Below are 23,475 nucleotides of genomic sequence, written 5' to 3'. Positions count from 1 at the left end.
TCGATATATCTACCATTGTGAAATCAAATTAGGGTTTTATTTCTTTGTTTGTATTTTTTTATTTGTCATTTTATTTGATTGCGTTTTTCTATTTTTTTTCCTGTTTTATTTTTTTTCTGCTGTCTGTTATATTTATTGTACTTTTCTTTTTGTTTGGTATGGGTATTTTCAAATAAGTGTTCTTTTTCTTTATATCGAGTACATGTACCTTATGTTGGAGCTGAAATAAAGATAAATGTTTTGAGTTGACAAGGTAATGGACCATCCTCAAAAATATAAGACATGCGCAGAAGAAGTTACAATTTTATTTTTCCTTAGAATTTGCATAAAAATAGATAAAATAACAACATTACACAATTTATTAAATAATTTGTTTTACATCTCGATTTGACTTAATTATTGAAATTGCTTTCTTAAGGGCTAACGGGTTATGTTTTAATTTCTGTAATTTTGAAAGTAACAATTTCTGTCGTATTAATTTTATCGCTGCAATTTTCTTCAGCTGAATAATTCTTTTATCAACAAGTTTTATTGCCTCCTCGCGCTTATTATTATTGTTTTCTTTGACGGACATATCCTTAATATCCGGTAGTTTCAAGGAGATGTCTTGTTTGTAATTAGTTAACGTTGACATAGTATTTGAAGGTTTTGGTAATTGTTCATAATGTACATTTGGCTGAGTTTGGTCTTTGAAACCGTTATCTTGTACGTTGTCCTGAATCAAATCTTTTGGTAATTGTTCATACTGTATATTTGGCTGAGTTTGTTCTTTGAAACCGTTATCTTGTCCGTTGTCCTGAATTAAATCTTTTGGCAATCTGTGTAAAGTAATTTCATTTATTTCGGTTATTTGTTTTGTTGGTATTTTGGCGATGGATACTCGTTCGCTGAATACTGGATCATTTTTTTCTTGATTACTTGCAATAGTGTCCGACTGAAATGAATATGGAACACCAGGTCTCCATTTAAACTTATATGCAGGCTCCTTTAAGGTAGTAAGATCAATCGAAGGTTCCGTGGATATTTCATTGTAGGTTTTATCTGTGTAACCATACATCACTTTATTATCTTGGCCCCCATTACTTTCATTATTACCGTTCAATTCAGTATATGCGTCATAATTATAAGGACCATCATGATAATTATTTTGGCGCTGATTTTGATAGTTCTGTTGTCCCTCATTTTGATTATTATATTGCCTATCATTTTGATAAGCATATTGTCCCTCATTTTGATAAGCATGTTGACCCTGATTTTGATAAGCAGGTTGGCCCTGATTTTGATAAGCATGTTGACCCTGATTTTGATAAGCATGTTGACCCTGATTTTGATAAGTCGGTTGACCTTGATTTTGATAAGTCGGTTGTCCCTCATTTTGGTAAGTTGGTTGACCCTCATTTTGATAGGTCGGTTGTCCCTCATTTTGGTAAGCATGTTGACCCTCATTTTGATAAGTATATTGAACTTCGTTTGGATAATTATGTGCATACATTTCATTATAAGAACCATAATAATTTTGATAACTAGTTCGATCATTAATTCTATTCAATTCGATAGAAGGATCATAAGTCGTTACTGTTTTATCATGCGGTGACTGGTTTGAGGCCATTGGATTGCGGTTAGCTGACTGGTTTGAGGCAACTGGGTTGCGGTTAGCTGACTGGTTTGAGGCAACTGGTTTGCGGTTAGGCGACTTGGTTGAGGTAACGTAATGTTGATTATCAATATTTGCGGTTCCCATTGCTGACTGTAAATCAAAGCCATGTCGCACCACTTTTATCCAGTCATTGTCAACAGAGGACGGAGATTTAACAGCAATAGATTTATCTGCTGTGTCTTTAAATTTGACACTTGATAGTGGGACAACATCTTGTTTAGTTTTAATTTCGATTTCGAATCCAGATGGTGTGGGTAACATTGAAGGGGTAGTAATACTGGTATCTTGGTAAGTTGTAGTTTCACCTAGAAACCCAGATGTGGTCGGTAAAGTTGAATGTGATGCAACACTGCCATCTTTGTAAGTTGTTGTTTCATCTTGAAATTCATAGGTGGTTGGCATAATTGAACGGGTAGTTAAACTGACATCTTGGTAAGTCTTAGATTCATCTTGAAATTGAGGTGTGGTTGGCAACGTTGAATGTGTAGTAACACTGATATCTTTTTGAGGAGTTTCTGTAATATGTAAGTTGTTCCCATACTCTTCTGAAGGCGATCCTACGTCACTGACAGCCTGATGGTCAATTTGACCGTTCTTTGATAAACGAATAGTAGTTTGTGTCGTGTCAGCATATTTCAGAGGTTCGGCCGTTGTAGTGGCAGATACACCGTCTAGATATTCGGATACATGTGGTTGTACCGTAGTTGTTTTAATTTTGTTCGAATATGATTGTTCATACAACGCTTTTATCTCGCGTTGATATGTATGTTTTGAGGAGACAGATTTGCCGATGTCGGGTGATAATTCAGATTTCAACGGAGTTTCAGTAGATATGGTATATTCATTTGACAGTCTCGAAGGTATAATGTTTGATGCAGCCAAAGGCTTAGATACAGGAATGTCCACACTCTTCAAAATTGAACTTTGACCAGTTTTAGTCTTATTAAGAATCGGCTTAAAGGTTTCCGCGGTTGTAGTACGATACCAGGGTATATGTACAAGGTATGTTTTTGGTGTTACATTTTCTTCTTGTTGTGTATTGAATTTTTGTCGTTTTTCAAAAAGCTCGTTTTGCATCACTATGTCATCTCCGAACATTTCCGGTTTATATCTTCGGACAGTAACATCATCTGAAATTGAGAAACAAATGGGCTTCACGGAACATGTGAATCTTCAACTGTAGGAAATATTGAAAGTTTTTTAAGATTTTAAAAGAGTTAAATTGATTTCATATTTTTTTATTAATAATTTGGAAGGTAAAAGGTTGAGTCTGTTTACCGAACTGAAGTCCAGAAATTGTATGTTGTAATAATTAATGATATCAAAGATTATACATGTTCCAATGAAAAAAACTTCAAATTTACGGCAGAAGGAATGAGTTTATATATGGGTCACTAAAAGATATTTGGTACAAAAGTATTTGCATTATATTCATAAATATAACTGTTAAGTTCACATTTTTTTTTTATAAAAATCAATAACACCGAAAATGAACTATACATTTTTGTCTCGAACAAGATGACAAAGCAATTGGTATACTGATAAAAGATAATACTAAAATTGCAAGTTCAATGGCAAATGTTATTGTTAAAATATACAACAAAGACAACATGTGAAACTATGTACATGATATAGTAAACTGTATGTGCATTAATAAATATCATGTTGCTTAGACAATATAATCTTGTTACAGTATGATTGTGCTTATTGTAATAAACGTCTTTATCTTAAAACGAATAAAATAAAAGACATTGTTTTATCAGTTAGTTATCTAATGAAAATCTTACTTTAAAACTCTTAAAAATACATATTTTCTAAGTTGCGTATTATATATTCCAAATTATCTATTAAATTGTTCAGCTTTGTCAAAATATATGCAGCAGTTGACCTTGAGTGTATTGTTGGTTTGTATCTTGACCGCAAACAATTAAAATCATAATAATAGTTATAAAGGTTGAACACATGTATTTCGTCTTATTTTTCATAAAAGTTTATTTATACAATATAAACAAGTCCAATATATTTCGAAGCAAACACACTTTTTAGAATACATTTGAAAACCTTTGCATCTGATTGAACTGAATAAAACCTGTTAAACTTTGAATATGAGATAACGCATGCTTTATTAATTTGTATATCACGGAGATTAGAATAAAGTCACTTGTGCAGAACGTGTTTACCGCCGGAAATGCAGTTGAATTACTTCCCCTGAAAAATGTGAAAAAATATATGTGACAAAACTCTCAATTATCGTATAACTTATGATTGAATATATGGTTTTAACGAAAATACGAAAGAAAAACCACCTATCAATCTTTTAGTGTATGGATGGACAGGGGGAAAAATGAGAACGCTTTACTTGTTTACAAATATTTTATGTAATGCTAAAACAAATTATAATTTCACACACCAAGCAAGAAAGCACTTATCTTCCAAGATCAGCATATCTATACTGCTGATTATAATTATAGTTCGGGTCATTTGCAGGAAGATATGCACCACCGGCGGAGTAATAGGGATCACGTGTTGTAGCTGAATAATGTGGTGCTGGTGGGTAATTAGGCACTGTTGGTTGGAGAGAAGCATGTGGGTAGTTGGGAGCTGTTGGTGGAGGTGGCGGCTGTGTTGGGTACTGGGGCGCAGCATATCGGGGGTCCTGGTAATATGGATCTTGATACGCAGTTTGGGGTTGTGGTTCTGGTGGTGCAGGGGGTTGATATTGTGTCCCGGGACTGTAAGCCGAGTTTGGAATCGCTTGTTGTTGCTGATCGTATAGATATGGTTGACCGTACTGGTCGACTGATGGTGGAGCTTGGTACCCATTGACACCGGAAAGAGGCGGCTGTTGTTGATATTGAGCATGCGTATTGTCATATGCAGGTTGTGTATTGGACGATTGCGGATCAACATAAGCACTCTGAATAGGAGGTGGAATATATTGCCCTGGCTGTTGGTTTTGAGGCGGATGATTATATTGCGTAGGAACTGGTTTAGGGGGTGTAGGTATATAATTTTGCTGTCCTGGTGGTAGAGGAATATATTGACTTTGAGCGGGTTGATAGGAAGGTTGTTGAATAACTTGGTTTGGATTTACTTGATGATGTGGGTTTGTTACCGGATTTTGTTGAGGGGGCAAATTATCATGTTGAGTTGGAACCTGGACGTTTTGGGGTTGGTTGTAGTTTTCATTTTGAGTTTGCGAATGTTGATAGGAAGGTGGAAAATATACAACACCAGTATTTTGTGGAGTTTCTACGAATTCAGCTTTTTGAACTTCATACAAAGGTGTTGTGGTTGGTGTTGGTTTTGTTTCTATCTTAACATGATTAGTTTCTTCTCTATTATTCCTTAAATAAGAAAACTCTTGCGGTAATATATTTGGAGAATCAGGAGTTTCATGATTATTAACATTGCTGCGTATTTTTTCAGTTAAATTTTGTCCTGAATTTGATTCAAGTATTTTGCCGTCTGTATCAGCTGAAGATTTTCCACTAGATAGCATGTTTTCCAGCATGTGTATGCCATCGTCGATACTTTTAAGTTGATCTTTTGACAAATTCTTGTCTTTTCTTGGCTCACAACATGTACCTTGTTGACCCGGAGTGCCGTTTTGACCTTTTTCACCCGGAAGTCCGTCGTTACCAGCGGCACCTGGTGGTCCTAGTGGCCCTGGTTCACCTAAAATGTGTAATAAATTTTCACGGTTTTAGTAATCACAATTTATAATTTTTTTGTTAGACGTCTCTTAAACCAAGGGAACAAAAAGAAAGAACACACACCCATTAATGATGTTATATTTTCCAATTTAATTCAATTTTAAAAACTGATACAAAAAATTAAGCATTTATCTACATTAATGACAAAATGAATGAGCTGATATTGTAATTTACCACACATATTAGTGTTTATTATTTTTTCTTCCATTTTGTTCATAGCAATATTTGATCTTTCATTTACTACAAGGAGAAAACTCAGTGAAATATTTAAACGCATATGCTCATAATTCTTTCTAAACAAACATATTAGTTTTAGTCATTTTGTTACGTAAGAGGCAAAAAGGGACATACATGTTAGTGAAAATACTTGAAATGTAATCCGTAATCAAAAAATGGTATACCATCATTCTGTCACTGTTAAATTACAGATGATCAACATCACAAATATTTTAATTTGAATAGCACTCCTGATTTGCCGAGTTTTATATGTGAACGGATTGCGCAGACTCGGATGCGTACTTGTCGACAACAAAAGTTCTTCTATTTGATATTTCGATGTAATGGGCAAGAACGAGATAATGCATAACGTGTCGTCCTTTTACTCTGATTGTTCAAGGATAAAAATAAAATTACATACCTGGATGACCACGTGGTCCAATTGGTCCAATCACACCTGGTTGGCCGTCTTTTCCTGGATGGCCAATAGGTCCCGGTGGACCTGGTGGACCTACATATAAACATTGCAATGTGTCCATACTATTAGTTTGTAAACGATTTCTTTAATAAATATTTTAGGTTAGTTTTTTACATTTTGTTTTGTTTCGTTTCTTAATTCTTAGCTTTCAAATATTTGTCCTTTAAGCGTTCCTGGTAGTACATTTGTATTATATTTCATTTTGCTGAATTTACCTCTCAATAATGCCTTTACTGCTTTGGTACCAGTCAACGTGATCATTGTCATGGTTTAGTCAAAAATGTGACCGTACCTAACAACTTTTTTTTTTTAACTTTATTGTTTATTCAATATTTGTCAAGTAAACGGAAGAAGTAACCGACTCCTGCTAGTGGTGTGGGCTTGGAATATGAAATACTTTTTTCACTAACAATAATATTTGGCTTTTCTCACACTATGTTTGGCTCCTATTGTTTGGGCAAACCGGTCATAGCTTATTTGGGAATGTAAGTGAGTAGGTGCTTCTAATTTCTTAAATCCCGATTACGTATCAAAAACAAAAGTTAGACTTTTGGACTTAGTGTGTCATTGTAATCAGAAAACGAGTAAAGGGAAGGCAAATATTTATAACAAATGTGTTATGCCTTATAAGGATTGTGTTATAAAATAATAACGGAGACAATCAGTGTGAACGTACATCCAGAGTACAGATGAATATAAAATTAAATGTAATATTTTTTCATTTAAAAAAACTCCCTTTGTATAATGCAAGAACAGTTGGAATATATGTGTGTTTATAACTAAATACTTAAGTTTTACTAAACATATTTCAAATCTAAAAATTTAATGTAGTCTAGGATGAACAGGTCATGATTTTTTTTATGTATATCCTGAACAAAGCATGTAAATGTTTACCTTGAACGAAATTACTAGTATGGTTCACAGCTGGGCCTGTAAATGTAAAGAATAAATACGAATTACTTCTTGGTTGGATAGAGTTATTATGTGCTGTCAGCTCGTATTGCTACAAAACGCAAAAAAATGTACCCACAAAAACATTCAACGACTGCTCAAATATGAACGAGTGTTTGTTTAGATTTATATTGTTGTTATTTATCTCTTTGCGTATATGAGTTCATACATGTAATTGGTACAAAACTGTTCTATGAGTTATCTGGTTTGAATAAATAGTTTAATTTATTTGGATGATATTAATTTATATCAGTACTGTATACGGTCTCTGAATTTATAACAAAAATGTATTGTTTTGCTTTTTTTTAATATTCGCTTGCCGTGAGGGTTTTACAATGAATAAAAACACCATATGGAAATTAAATCATCATAGACACCGATATTAAAATTGTTTACTCCAGATGCGCCTTTTGTTTTTAAAAGATTCGCCAATGACACTCGAAACAAACGATTAAAAAAAGGGAGAGTTACAGTGAAATAATAATTGATAACACTGATGTATTTTTGTATGTTTGTCTTTTTCTTTTTTAGCCATGGTGTTGTCAGAGTTTTCCGATCCGGTATCTTTCTCCCCTCTTTTTTGTTCGTATGAATTTAAGCGAGACACAATGTAACTACAGACGAAAGATGAATGAAAGGAAAATAGTTTCACATACCGTGAGATCCTGGTGATCCTGGAGGTCCTGGTTTGCCAGGTGGACCAGTGTAACCCATTGGACCTGGATGACCCATTGGTCCAGAAGGTCCGATTTCTCCTTGAGGTCCTGTAGCACCTCTTTGACCTTGCGGCCCAAGTACACCTTTGATACCTTGTTGGCCAGGACTTCCAGGAGAACCAGCTGGTCCAGGTTCACCTTTTTGACCAGATGGGCCTTGCGGTCCAGGAGAACCATTTGTCCCTGAAGTGCCCTCTGGCCCAATTGGTCCTCGTGTCCCTTGTGGTCCCGGTGGCCCTGGTGGTCCTATATAAATGATAAAAAAAGACACTCAATTTAACAGGAATTGTTCGAGTAATTTTTTTTTTGAAAATTGTTTTCAATGAATGACAGAAAATATAGAGTACTGGATTATGTATGCTGATATGAAATCTTCCCGTACTATACTCTTAATTCGATACACCTGGCTACCAAACCATGTCTTGGTTATAGCGAGTAAAACCAGCGTGTTCAAACTTTTGTAAGCTTGATCTATTTGTATAATAACTGTGAAGTTAACCAAGTTTTTGTAGTATATGAACATATGTACTACATGTAGTATTAAGTTCCCAACAATATGTTCAATTTCTATAAAGTATTTTTTTTTAAATTTTGCAACAGACATATTGGAAGTATATCAAACGTTTTTTTTCTAATGTAAATCTTTAATAATCTTCAAATTTAAAAATGTGTTTGACAAAAAAACATTACTTTTATCTCTAAAGAGTATATTGGATCATACTAAACCATCTTAAGAAATCATTTATTATCGATTTCATAGTGTCAACTCATTGCCGGAAATTTTTTTCGTATTTGTACTTTTTGTCTCGATATATTGAAATCTTGTCGCTTGTTTTTGGTATAGAAATTTTTGGTTACTTCTTGTTGTTAATAAATGAGATCCACAAAATGTGTCAATAAATGTGTAATAAGCAGTAATGCTATGGTTTATTGGTAAATTAATAGAAGGAAATGCTACAAAGTTATCCTCTTTATACAAACCTCTAACAACTTGTCCACTAGTCGTTTTTCCAACACCTGAAACAAATTATAAACCTTATTCACAAAATTGTAAAAAAAAATTAAAAACGCATTCCTATTTGCAAATAAACGTCACAAATTCATCTAAGAATTACAACCTTATCTACAGGCATCACACAAAAAGATTTAGGACTAGTATTATTTTTAAGATATACTCTCAATCACTGGTGGTTTATTTCGGCAATCGTTTTAACAAACACAACGAAATTGAAACTCGATAACAATATATGCAATCACAACTTCGTGGTGTCGTCGTATAAGACATATCAAAAATACGTAAACCAATCAAACAAAACACAAAAGAAAAGACGCTAAAATCTAAACGTTCACACACGGTCTTTGAAAATCGAGGACATCATCTTATACTTCGCTCTCAATCGATCGACACTAAAATAGTTGCGATTAAGAGTATACCAGAGATCGGCCAAAAATACCAAACTTGATAGATTGTCGTATTTTATCTTTAACGCACTTTTTGGATTATAAAATCATGTCACAAATATATCATGATATCAATCACAATCATTTCGTGATTACGTATTCAGACTTACTGAATTAAGCAGTTTCAAAAGTTTCTTGAAATGTTATAGCTAATAACTTAGATAAGTGTATGCCATACCTGGTGATCCTCTAGGACCGACTGGACCTAGCATACCCTGTGGCCCTTCTGGTCCGATTGGTCCTCTGTCTCCTTTTTGCCCTTGTGGCCCAATTGCGCCTGATGCTCCTAGTGACCCCGGTAAACCTTTTGGTCCTGATGCTCCATTTGCGCCTGGTGGACCTGGTGACCCTGGTAAACCTTTTGGTCCTGGTGCGCCATTCAATCCTGATTTACCAGATGGCCCTTGTGGTCCAGGTTTTCCAAAAGGTCCGTGAGGTCCAGGTTTTCCAACTGCTCCTGGTGTTCCAGCTGCTCCGGATGGTCCAGCTTCGCCTTAAAAAGTAAATGAGACTAATTTTATTTAAATGTAAACCAAACAAACCATTCAAGGCTAGAAAACCAATTGTAATGGTAAAATATCAAAATGGCATCAACATTGATTAAAAAAAGAGGGACGAAAGATACCAAAGGGACAGTCAAACTCATAAATCTAAAACAAACTGACAACGCCATGGCTAAAAATGAAAAAGACAAACAGAAAAACAATAGAACACATGACACAACATAGAAAACTAAAGAATAAACAACACGAACCCCACCAAAAACTAGGGGTGATCTCAGGTGCTCCGGAAGGGTAAGCAGATCCTGCTCCACATGCGGCACCCGTTGTTGACGAAATACAATACAAGATCATTTAAACAGGAAACATTTTATATTTGTTCAGACATTAATAATTTTTATAAAAATGAAGTCAAATTTAGATACTTTTTTTATAACTTTATTGCACTTACCTGTGAAACCACGCCAACCTGAAATAGCAGAGAACTCAATTGTACAAATCATACCATTAATTATATACTGCTTCTTTTTAATTTTCAAATTTTGATTTTGTAAAGCTCATATTCACTGTGAGAGTTTTTTTTATGAAAAGTCGATATTCATAAAGTTATGTATACTCATATATCATTTACTGACCGGTACTGACTATCTGTTCGCGATTAGAATTAAATCTCATGTATTGATGACAAAACCTAGACTCTGGTTTTTACATAGGGTTCCAGCGGTTCAATCAAGGTATTTCTAAGTACATTTTCTGTAAAATATTGTTTATAATTGGGTAATGGTATTGCCTGTCCTTTTTAAAGCAAATTCTCTCCCTTGTAACATACGAGTATCTGATTCACCCTTGAGAAGGTCTGGAGTATGTTTAACAAAGATATTTCGACTAAGATTGATCGTAAGTATATTGAATTCTTCAAGACTTGTTTTTTTGTGACTCCAGCAAATAAAGATTGAAGGATAAGGTGCCAGTCTTGTTCATTGTTCACATTTGAATTTGATTTGCAATCCCGTAAATTTTCATCAATCTTCAACAACAAAGTAATGTTAAAATTATACATTTTTTTCATATTTTTATTTTCTAGTATAACCCATATAGCATTTAACATATTTTCAAATATATAATAATCATAACGATTACTATGTAAATTATTTTTGATAAATGATGTGATTGCAATTAACACAATAATAAAAGTTAAATAATAAGACAAGGTCGATTTTTTCCGCTCACAAAGAGTGGTTATATAAGTACCTCTCCATCCTCTTTGTCCTTCCGGTCCAGGACTACCAGGGGGTCCTGTAAAAAAAATACCATAGCGAAATTAATGGTGTGTGGGGTTCAAAAATCAGAGTCTTAATTGGAAAAAAGGTGGGGGGGGGGCATTCATTTCTTTTACTTTTTACAGTTCGTTTGTTTGAATTTTTCATATTAATAAAATTGAGAAAGGAAATGGGGAATGTGTCAGAGCGACAACAATCCGACTATAGAGCAGACAACAACCGAAGGCCACCAATCGGTCTTCAATGTAGCGACAAACTCCCGCATCCGGAGGCACCATGTATCAATTAAATGCAACGATAAAGGCGTTTTGCGTTTTGAACGCATTTAATTTAAATTTGATTATTTATTACTCAGTTACGACTTATGTTTCCTTTCGAAAATCACTATTTATAAAACTAAAAAACAAAAAAATAACTAAGACAATATAAATCAATACATACCTGGTTTTCCCATACCTGGGCGACCTAGAACAAGAATAATGGTATTATTAGGGTATGATTTTATCGATTATAGGATTATTTGGAATAAAAAGAAACCCTGAAAAATCAAAGAGGCCTTGAAGGGGGTGCATTATTTCTGTACTCTTTAAATATTTTGTTGAAATTTACCATATTGCGTTTAAACCGGGTCCATTTTCTTAATTATTCTCCAACCCAATTGTTTTATTCAATGGCGAAGCAAGGACATCTTTAGGTGTACGCACGAATATCAGCAAATTGTCTGAATGCGGATACCGTTCCAAAACAGATGGCAGAGGACCTCTGGATAGGGATAAAAACAACAGGAAGCTCGCGCTTTTTCGTGGAAAAGATGCAGTCATTGAATATATCTTTTTAGAATTATAGAGGTGTATGGCCTCACAAGTGTTTACTGTCCTCGTCAATGAATTTTAAGTTCTAGAAACCTCGTCTGATTTTCAAATTTTCAAATTTTGTTTTTAACATATATTTCCTATCGTGACATTATTTATAATGTATGATTCTCTGAAATGGATATGTACGCTTACCCAGATCAATGCACCTACATGTAATCAACACATCCGCCCTTATGTATAAGGAATGTTATTATGTATGTATTTCAATGTGTAAAGTAATACTGATTCTCGAGTAATTTGGTAATTGTATTGTCCAATTTGCTGTTATACATAATAGCAGTTACCTGTTAATCCACGCATTCCTGGTCTTCCTGAAACAATAAAACACATTAAATTTTTGTCAATGAATAATAAATTTTGATTCAAACAGATGGGAAGTAAACGTCATAGAGACTCCAACTAACCAATGAAACATATACACAGAAGACATCTAGAGGTAACAGGAGCATTAATCAGCTGACTATATAATGATATAATACTACAAGCTTTTTTGATCGATTGTTAAGTGTTAGGTGTTCAATAACAATGTTGTGTTTTGTTGTGATCAGTTTGTATTAGTGTAGAAAGTCGGAATCCCCAAGAAAAACCACCGACCATCGGTAGGAAAACTGACTATCGGTAGGAAAACTGACAATCGATAGGAAAACCGAAAATCGGTAGAAAAACCGACAATCGGTAGGAAAACTGTCAGGTAGGAAAACTGACAGGTAGGAAAACTGCCAATCTATAGGAAAACTGACAATATATAGGAAAACTGCCAATCTATAGGGAAACTGACAATAGGTAGGAAAACTGACAATCGGTAGGAAAACTGACAATCTATAGGAAAACTGACAATATGTAGGAACACTGATAATCAATAGGAAAACTGACAATTGGTAGGAAAACTGACAATCGGTAGGAAAACTGACAATCTATAGGAAAACTGACAATCGGTAGGAAAACTGACAATTGGTTGGAAAACTGACAATCGGTAGAAAAATGACAATTAGTAGGAAAACTGACAATCGGTAGGAAAACCGACAATTGGTAGGAAAACTGACAATCTATAGGAAAACTGACGATTTGTAGGAAAACCGACAATCGGTAGGAAAACTGACAATTGGTAGGAAAACCGACAATCGGTAGGAAAACTGACAATTGGTAGGAAAACCGACAATCGGTAGGAAATCTGACAATCGGTAGGAAAACTGACAATCGTTAGGAAAACTGACAATCCGAATCAATAAAGTTAAAATCGAGCGCGCATGCAACGAGTAAGATTCGAACTCACAATCTAAGTTTGAATAGGTTAGAGATACATGTACATTAGTTCGACTACTTGGATTTGCTACAGTAATTCAACTAATTTAAATACAGGGCCACCCAGGGACCTCACAATCTATAACAGACTCCGAGTTAAATACGGTGTAAATAATGTGCTAGTTCACGAGGTACTAGTCCGCAGGAAAACATGTAGTTCTACGCAGAAAAAATATTCCGACCATTCTTTGCCTTCTGAATGCCTATTTTTCTTACTGGAAAAACTGCGAAGACGAATTTACAAATTATGGTTGGACTTGGCCTGAGAACGAAACCCAGGAACACATTCCTGTTTCAAAATAATAGTATTAGGGTCTGATTCAGCAATTTGTAAGGGGCGAGGTCCCCACCTAAGAAAAAAAAAGGGGTCCCAACAATATGTCCCCATTTAAATGCATCGGTCGTCCAAAAAACGGGAAGGTTCCAACACCACAACTTAGCATAGACCCCAAAACACGTGTTTTCTATGAGTCTCTTTGGATATTTAGATCAACATCCGTCTCGGTAATATACTAAGATTTTAAAATCTACACAATGCATTATAGATCTGGGTTTTACTTTAGAAAACTCGCTTTAGATATAACAGGGAAACCAACTCTAATGCATCGACATTTTACTCAAAATCAATTAGAAAAAACAGGTTCAACCCACCATTTTTTCCCCATTAAAAATGTCCTGTACCAAGTCAGAAAGATGGCCATTGTTATATTATTGTTCGTTTCTGTGTGTGTTACATTTTAACGTTGCTTCGTTTGTTTTCTCTTATTTTTTTAGTGTAAATTCACAAGACGTGTCACGGTACTTGTCTATCCCAAATTCATGTATTTGGTTTTGATGTTATATTTGTTATTCTCGTGGGATTTTGTCTGATGCTTGGTCCGTTTCTGTGTGTGTTTCATTTCAGTGTTGTGTCGTTGTTCTCTTATATTTAATGCGTTTCCCTCGGTTTAAGTACGTTACCCCGATTTTGTTTTTTATCCATGGATTTGTGAGTTTTGAACAGCGGTATACTGCTGTTGCCTTTAATTTGTATAACTAGCAACTCTAAGAAAGCAGTAAATTTGTATACAATAACGTTAAAAAAAGTTCCTTAAATAGGGCCGAAAGAAACAAGAGGGGCAATCAAACTCATAGATTGAAAACAAATTGACACCGCCATGCCCAACAAAGAAAAAGACAAACAGACAAACAACAGTACACAATACACAAAATTGAAAAGAAAAACCAAGTAACACGAACCCCACCAAAAACTGGGAGTGATCTTAATTACAACTTTTTAAAACTTTTTCTTGTATTACTTAAAGACGTTGCCGCCAATGATACCTATATGTACAAATTATCAAGGAACGAAAGCATAAATTAAAGGTTAAATTTGAATGTAAATGTTTAATTATGAATAAATTTACATATTTAGCATAATATATTGTTCGACTTTAAAATAGTATTGTAATCATAATATTGAATAAGAATATAATTAACGGCACTAACATTAACATTAAGATGTAAAGTGTAAATTAATAAAATTGAGAATGAAATTGTGGAATGTGCCAAAGAGACAACAACCCAACCAAAGAGCAGATAACAACCAAAGGCCACCAATGGGTCGTCAATGAAGCGACTAAATCACGCACCTGCTGGCCCCTAACAAAAATGTATACTTGTTCAGTGAAAATAGACGTCATACAAAGCTTCAAAATATATAAAGGAAACTAAAATTGAAAATCATTCACTAGCCAAGATTGTTAACATTGGTAAAACAGCACACTTACCGGGAGTACCGTCTTTTCCTGAAAGTCCTGAAAAAGATCCAAATAGTACATTATAAGAGGCAGATTAACATCTTACATTTAGGTAAGCCATGCATTCAAAGCATCATGTACTTATTTATTCAACTTTATGAAATAAAATAGGTGTCTGCAATATAATGAGTTTATTTTTAAGTATCAAGGGGCAAACTTCAGTTGGAAGTTTGAGTTTAAGTTAGGAAGTGAGAGTTCATAGAAAAGGTGGGCTTCACAACGGAAAGTTATAATTATAATCACAAAGACCTTAATTTATAATAAAACAGGTCTATAATATAATATGGCTCTTTTGCGATATTTGCTGAGAAATGACAAACTAGTAAAATTTCCTACTCACCAGGAGCGCCATCTTTCCCTGAAAATCATAGAAAAAATATCGATAGTACATTAAAAGAAGCATTATACTGACAGCATAAAGTCAAAATTAAATAAACAGTTTACATTTACTAAATTTAGCAGAATTATAACTAAATAAATGTTGTTTTTTTCAATCTTAAGAAGCTTTTACACATTATTCTCCCTCTGTATTTTCTGTTCTCACGAATTATTGTTCTTTAGCATTCACAATGATATCATTAGACCTGTTTTATTTAAAAACTGGTAAAAAGAAGCTGTTTTTGTCTTACAAAATGTACTAACTATAGATTAAAACGTTGAAGTAAATTGAATTAACGGTAGTATACCGCTGATCGAAACTCATAAATCGATTGAGAAAAAAATCCGGGTTACAAACTAAAACTGAGGGAAACCCATCAAATATAAGAGAACAACGACACAACAGAAAGACAACATTAAAATGTAACACACACAGAAAAGACAGGACATTTAAAGAAATAAATAGGGGGTTGAACCTGTTTTTTTTAGCATGGAAAACCTCCCGCCTTTATGACAATGTTTAATACAACATTGAAATGACAACATTACATGACAGGACTAGAACACAAATAAATGGGATAACGTTCCTATCCCAAATTCATGTATTTAGTTTTGATGTTATATTTCTTTTTCGCATCTGATTTTGCCTAACACTTAGTTCGTTTCTGTGTGTGTCGTAATTTTCTTGTATTTAATGCGTAACCCTCGGTTTTGGTTTATGACCCTGATTTGTTTTTGTCTATCGAATTATGAGTTTTGAACACCGGCATACTACTGTTGCCTATATATAGGACAGAGTTAACATGTTTTACTGTTTGAAGAGCACATCATTGTTCCCAAGTTTCGATTTAAAGAAGTAATTATATAAACTTATAATTCTATTTTAGTGTGTACGATTTATGTCCAATTTCTTTGTAGTTTGATTGCATACATTGTGAAGTGTTATTAACATGATTAAGAAACATGTTTTACCGAATGATTTTATAATGTGTGTTATAATGCATAACATACTGATAAATATTTAAGATTTTTCTCTTTTATACTTCAGCTTGTAGATTTGATATCTTCAGTGGAACAAGAAATCTGGATCGTATTAAGGTCATCATACGATCTCGTAGATACCAGGATTGAAATCTGATATTAACACCATCGCGTTTCATCTATAAAAGACTCATCAGTAACGCTCGAATAAAAAAAATAAAAAAAGGTCATATAAAGTTCGAAGTTGACCAGCATTGAGGATAAACATTCCTCAAAGTTTTGCCAAATACAGCTTAGGCAAACAGGAACTGACACACAGACATACAAACACCAACCATCTGTATTGTCGTAGCAGTGGCACCACAAATCATTTTTAATATTGATTTGATGTGCGTAATGTACATACCTGGTTGTCCAACACCAGGACGACCTGAACGATAACGGTAACGTATAAATAACAACGAGATTGTGTCCGAAGTACACGAATGCCCCATCCGCACTATCATTTTCATTGTTCAGTGGACCGTGAAAATCGGGTTAAAACTCTAACTTGGCATAAAAATTAGAAGGATCATATCAAAGGGAACATATGTACTAAGTTTTAAGTTGTAGGGCATAACAATAAATTCCCCTTATCTCGGTCATAACTCATCATAATTTAATATTGGTCACCGTTAATTCTGAATCACACTCTCATTTTAGTACTCTTTATATTTGTATATAACTAGAGACAAGAGCAACTATACAATGCAAATTGTTAATAGTCCGCTATAATACAATCAATGTTCTTCCCGCCGTTAATCAATTTTTAGTGTTTAGCACAAAAATTTGCTTTTCAAATTGAATACACACCTTTAAGAAACAATAATTTTGGAGTTTGCTTTTTGTATTTCAAAATACAATCATGGTATTATTGTAAAAAAATAAATAGTGAGGTACGAAGAAAAAAAAACTTATCAAAGCTATGGCATGAGCATCATTTAACACGTTCAATAAAAAAAAAACAGGGCAGTATCATCACAAATTTTAAGGATAGAAGAAAAAAAACCTATACATGTATCTTATGAAATATAAACATATAAAACACATGAACTATATGTAATTTTGGAAAGTTAACCTAAAGCACTTGTCAAATATAATTTCAAAGGTATTCTAGTCCATTCGTTTATAAAACTTTTCTATATAATTTCTACCAATTGACATGAGTGAAAGCATGCGTACATTAATTATTTTGACACTGCTAAAATAGATCTTATTTTATTTTTTGAAATCTGTTTTTATTTTATTTATCCTAAACTTGATTAAGATAAGTACCTGTCAAACCCCGCATGCCTGGTCTTCCTAAAAAATATAACCGAATCATAAATGCGCAAAAACGGTTTGTTCACTGAAATACGTCTCGTGTGTTTTAATGATGCTCTAATCATTGCAAATTTTAAAAAAAATAAATGTTTTGGTTTTTGAACGCTTTTAACCTGATACGCGATTCATCAAACTTATAATAAACATTACATTCAGCAACAAAGGATTGATATATTTAATACATGCACCTTTATTTGGGACAAGCACATACACAATGTAGAGGTGTTACATATGTTTGCGGATATACAATCTTACTTAACCGGATGTATTGGTATAACATTAGTTTCTAAAGTTACATTTATTTAAAGAAATTTAAAACTCATACATAATAGTTTAATGATGTCAACAAATATCAACTTAAGGATACTAGTATTTGTATTGTTCATGTTAATGGCTTCATATAATTTCTATCTTGTTTTAAATTGCAGCGTTGATGCTCAAGCTTAATTCTTTATTTCACCGTTTATTTTGTTTAAACTTTTGCAATATTATTCTTTGTGAGGCATTTTTTTTAAAACTAAACTCGTGTAAATTTTGATCATAATTTAATCTTTGATATTTGCGATTTTCAAAAAAAAATAAAACTGTTTTTTTTTATAACAGTTTTGCTTACCATCTACTCCTTTGGCTCCAGCTGGCCCCAAAGGTCCCACCGGACCTGCAGGCCCTATTGGTCCAGGTGGTCCGGCAGGTCCTGGTTGACTAGTACCGTTAGATGTGTCTCCTGGAACAGCGAATACAGGGATAGGTTTAATAATTTAAAAAATATTAAGTCTACTAAATGGCCGTTATTGTCAAGAAAGATATCAAAATATTTAGACCTTCAAATTTAATGAATAATTTACAAACTTTGAGTCTTTATAAAACAATGTAGTAGGTACATATAGATGTAGTTATTGATGCTACTCGATGTTTCAAATAGTTTTCACTGATATTACACGAAGCATGTTATTCCATTTAGTATTTAGCTATCGATAATATTCCTACATGTAATAGTATGAAGTTATCGATTTTATAGTTTATAATAGCAAGTTATCAATAATATGAATTAAAATATGTAGTTATTGGTAATATTAATACATGTTATAGTATGTAGTTATATATTTTAATGTTTATGATATGTATTAATCGATAATATTGCAAATAGTATGTAGTTGATTATCATGATTATGTTGTTTATGTATTGGGGTTATAGAATACATTGCTTGTAGTATGATGTTATTGGTTATATTATTAACAGAACCTTGTTATCTTTATACAGTGTAATGCGTGTGTAGTTATAAATTCCGATGTATAAAGTATTACTGAATGATTATATTGCTTTTAGAATGTATTTATCGATTGTTTTACTTATACTTTATAATGATCGAAATAGTTATTGATTATATTGTTTATTGTAAATTATATTTAGTTAGCGATCAAATTGCCTAGAATATATAGTTTATCGGTTAGATTACATTTAGTAAATTGTTGTCAAGAATATTGCTTATAATATGAATTTATCGATTATAATGTACTAACTTTGTAGTTATCGATGTGAGTGTATTTAGTTTATAGTGTATTTGATACGTAGTTATCGATGATAGTATACGACATTTGAAGTTTTCGATGTAAATAGATATAGGAAGATGTGGTATCAGTGCATACGAGACAACTGTCCATCTAATTAACAGTTTATTAAAGTTAACCATTATAGGTCCGGGTACGGCCTTCAACACAGAGCCTTGGCTCACATCGAACAGCAAGCTACAAAGGGCATACAACATTACTAGTGTAAAATCATTCAAACGGGAAAACCAACAATCTAATCTATATAAAAATGCATAAAAATACATAAGTGTATTTAGCATAAAGGTAACGATAATAGTGTACTTACTTTGTAGTAATCGATGTTAGTGCATTTAGTTTATAGTTTTCGATGATAGTGTATTTAAAACGTAGTTATGGATGATACTGTTCTAACTTTGTAGTATCGATGTAAGTGTATTTTACATGTATCGATTATAATGTACTTAATACATGTACATATAGATTATAGTGAACTAAATGTGTAGATTAAATTATATATAAAATATGTAATAGTCCATTATGTGGAAAAAGTATTAGAAATTATATACACATATTACCATCATGCTAGATAATGATTATTTAAAACCTTTAAATACATATTATATCAGATTTTACCTGACTTTCCTGGACGACCTGTAAAATCCGTATTGTTATAAAAAAAAGAAGACTTATAGTGACCTATAGTAGTTAATGTCTGTGTCATTTTGGTCTCTTGTGGACAGTTGTCTTATTGGCAATCATACCATATCTTTTTTTTTTATATATTCCCCAATTTTTATCATACTGTACGTTATCAAGACTAAGTATCAGATGGAATGTAATAATGACAAAAACAATCAATTTACTTGTCGGTTCAATTCGGCGTTTTATAATTAAATGCATTCTGGATTAAATATATCAATTGTGTTCGAAATGTCTGGGTTTGGTCACAACTCCCCAAACAATTAAAATTCAACCAATGACGTAAGGTTGTTTTCAGTTTTTGAATAGCAAAACGTAAAATTACAAATGGTCTTTTATATTCTGAACTAGTCACTTGTATGATATCACAATTGTTTTTAACCAAGGTCAAAAATTGTATGCCTCTTTTCTTCGTCGAAAATTATATAAAACATATGCGGACAACAGTTTTTGCAAATAGCAATTTTTACTTATAACATAATTAGATTTCGAACAACATTCAAAATGGTCATATTTATATTTAGAAATTAATTTGCATATTAAATTACAGAAGGTCAATCATATATTGTCTTTGGGTATATTAAATAGGTTTCTTCAAAAAATATAAATAAGTGTTGCACTTACCGGTAAGGCCTCTCATTCCTGGTCTTCCTGTAAGATTTATTAAAGGTATACGATATAGTTAGTTGATGCATCATGAGATATTTTTGATAATTATGTTTTCGTACATTTTTTGAACATTCATTAAATAATAATAGCATGCATTAACCGAGTAGCCAATTAGCTTACACAAATAGATCATGCATATTGCTACCAAAAACAAAAGCTAAATTAATAAAATATCAAAAGAAATGATCCAGTTTCCTTTGAATTTTCTATACATTTTAATTCCACAAAAATAGATCGTTATCTGTGACAGACAATATTGGTAAAAACAATGTCGAAACTCATGTCGAAGAAGATATATCAGGAAAAAAATTAGAAAAATCCGTTTAAACAAAACAAATTATTCAAGGTATGATATTTATGTATTCATTGCTGAATACAACTGAATATTTAATAATTTATTTACCTTTTCCCCCAGGTGGTCCTATGGGTCCCGGAGGACCTTGCGGTCCAGCTAATCCATCTTTTCCGGGGGTTCCTAAGGGGAAAATAAAAACAAAGTGTTCATACTATGCCAAAGCTATTTCGCCATAAAATACATTAGAAATTTTAACTTTTCTATAATGCTGTAAGTACGTCTTATAGTTGAGCTCATACATGCTATATATGTCTTCTTATTTTTATTTTGAAAAAAAAACATATTTAAAGTGTCAATTTGAGAAACCTCTGTTGTTTGAATTTTAAGTACTAGTACTTAATTATTTAATATACAAGTAGTTGCTTTAAGAGCAAGGGTTGTAACAACCGTATTGAAATGCTATGTGGTATCTGTCGCCCCTCTTTTATATGACCTTGCCACATTATTTATGTATGTTTTCTCGTTTGAATTGTTTTACATTGTCTTATCGGGGCCTTTTATAGCTGACTATGCGGTATGGGCTTTGATATTGTTGAAGGCCGTACGGTGACCTATAGTTGTTACTATATGTGTCATTTTGGTTTATTGTTGACAGTTGTCTCATTGGCAATCATACCACATCTTCTTTTTTATATTGATTCTTGTCTGAAGAATAGTATTGCCAACATCATAGTTAAACTAGGTATGTCAATTTCTAGAAAGTTGAGTACGTAAAAATTTGAAATCTAACATAATCACACTTGAATATTAACATATGTACAGTGCACATAAGTTCTTCAAATAAAATGAACAATCACTGAAATTTATTTGTGAACACTTTTGAATCATCAAACAATAGTCAGATTAATTTTAAGGAATGTCTTAAATTAGCTGTACTGTTTACACTCTATCGTGTCATCTAGGTTTTTTTTACAATTTATTCGGGTAATCTGTTAGTAATTCAACAATATTGTGACATCATTGTCCTGTTTATAAATTGTGCTTTATGAAGACACATTATGTATTCATTAAATCAGTGAATTTTAATGAACAATACACACGTGTATATATTTACATACTTTTTTACGTAAGTTTTATCTATAACAGAACATTCATGATTTATTTGCTATAGCTAGTTTACCAAACAACAATCCACAATTGTGTAAGTCATCATATAAATAGAAGTTTTTTGCTCCGAGAAAGCATTGTCAACCGAAACAAAGCCAAACATGACAATATTGTTTGAAAGTATTTTAGTTCTGTGTTATTTAGTTCTGTATGCTGCTGCTTTGTTTTTACTGCATTTGAAATTAATCAAGTGTAAAGCAGACAATAAACCACGCGCAATTTAGGTTATGCGAAGTCTCAGGCTACAAAAAGTTAAGAAATGATTCGGTCTAGTCAACAACATCTATTGTTTAAAAGTTCGCTAGTCTTGCTTTATAAAAGATACCAGAGATCGTTGACATTCCAAGTTTTAAAGAAGTAATTTAAAGAAAACCACGTCACAAAAAAATCAATATAAAGATATTAAAATTACAAACTACATATTTGGTGTATAATTCTGTTTAAAGATGCATGATTTTTTAATATCATGAACATATTTTACTACATGAGCATTGCATTACATGCAGCCAGTATCTAATCAGTGAATAATTTAATCAAATTAGTCAAGCATTCGTAGCATGAATTTACAGTTGAACAGGCAATATAGATAATGTTAATCTGTGACGACTTTTAACTAGCTTATAAGCTAATTGATACAAGAAAATGCACGACTGAGGCAGGCAAGTTAGTTAAAAAAAATCAACATACGTGAACATTTTCTTAATGTAAAGATAACAAAAACAAACAGTTTACTTGTATGAGATACAAACTGTGAATTCGTTATTATTGTGGATTAAATTTTTGTAGATTTCGTTGGTACAGGGGAACAGCGAATTAAATTGTCAACCGAAATGCAAATTTTCTGTAGGATTGTATGCACACTTTGTCAAAACCAAGAAATCAAATAAGCACGAAAATGAACAAATACTCAGCAAGTTTTATGAAAATTTACTGCTTCATTCTAACTTATATTAAATCTTATATTGTTACCTGGTTTTCCTGGTCTTCCTGAAAGAATCATTTAAATAAATAGTGAAAATTTATAGAGAAAAATATATTAAAACCATGCAAATCCAAAAGTTGCACAACAAGAGAGAAACAAACCCGGTGTGTCTAATATCAAGTATTAAAGTATTACTCGAGAAACAATACTTCACGATTATAAAGGATGAATGTTCGACCTAAAATTCAGAAATTCTCATTGTTTTTTTAATATTTTTATCAACAGGTTAGAGTAAAATATTTTCTGTCAAGCCTTTTCAACTTTTGCATAGCGCTCACACACATGTTTATTCCTCTTCAATATTTTTTTAACCTGTAAAACATCATCTGCCTGAGATATAGTACAAGCAGTGGGTTGCTTTCCATAATATTATACTATTTCTATTGTTTGCATTAAATACTTTTTAATGCCCGGGGCTGGCTACTCTTTTGAATCTGACA

At 32.8% G+C, this 23,475-nt stretch overlaps 1 protein-coding gene across 1 annotated transcript in view; it reads right to left on the bottom strand.

Moving 5' to 3' along the window:
- Nucleotides 1-361: 361 nt before the first annotated feature.
- The window catches only part of LOC134717801 (uncharacterized), a 41,352-nt gene continuing 18,238 nt past the window's right edge, over nt 362-23,475 (bottom strand). The window contains exons 13-32 of the mRNA XM_063580294.1: nt 23,023-23,040; nt 20,995-21,066; nt 20,547-20,573; nt 19,857-19,874; nt 18,286-18,396; nt 17,625-17,651; nt 16,717-16,740; nt 15,292-15,309; nt 14,922-14,948; nt 12,135-12,161; nt 11,417-11,440; nt 10,947-10,991; nt 10,147-10,164; nt 9,374-9,688; nt 8,716-8,751; nt 7,675-7,980; nt 6,962-6,997; nt 6,011-6,100; nt 5,246-5,335; nt 362-2,787 (exon numbers count right to left, since the gene is read on the bottom strand). Of these exons, the coding sequence (XP_063436364.1) occupies nt 362-2,787; nt 5,246-5,335; nt 6,011-6,100; nt 6,962-6,997; nt 7,675-7,980; nt 8,716-8,751; nt 9,374-9,688; nt 10,147-10,164; nt 10,947-10,991; nt 11,417-11,440; nt 12,135-12,161; nt 14,922-14,948; nt 15,292-15,309; nt 16,717-16,740; nt 17,625-17,651; nt 18,286-18,396; nt 19,857-19,874; nt 20,547-20,573; nt 20,995-21,066; nt 23,023-23,040 (3,755 nt within the window). The remainder of the gene's footprint in view (nt 2,788-5,245; nt 5,336-6,010; nt 6,101-6,961; nt 6,998-7,674; nt 7,981-8,715; nt 8,752-9,373; nt 9,689-10,146; nt 10,165-10,946; nt 10,992-11,416; nt 11,441-12,134; nt 12,162-14,921; nt 14,949-15,291; nt 15,310-16,716; nt 16,741-17,624; nt 17,652-18,285; nt 18,397-19,856; nt 19,875-20,546; nt 20,574-20,994; nt 21,067-23,022; nt 23,041-23,475) is intronic.

This window comes from Mytilus trossulus, chromosome 5, assembly GCF_036588685.1.
Source record: "Mytilus trossulus isolate FHL-02 chromosome 5, PNRI_Mtr1.1.1.hap1, whole genome shotgun sequence".
Lineage (NCBI taxonomy): Eukaryota > Metazoa > Mollusca > Bivalvia > Mytilida > Mytilidae > Mytilus > Mytilus trossulus.
Note: the sequence above shows the minus strand (reverse complement) of the source record. Positions and strands in the feature narration are given on the sequence as shown.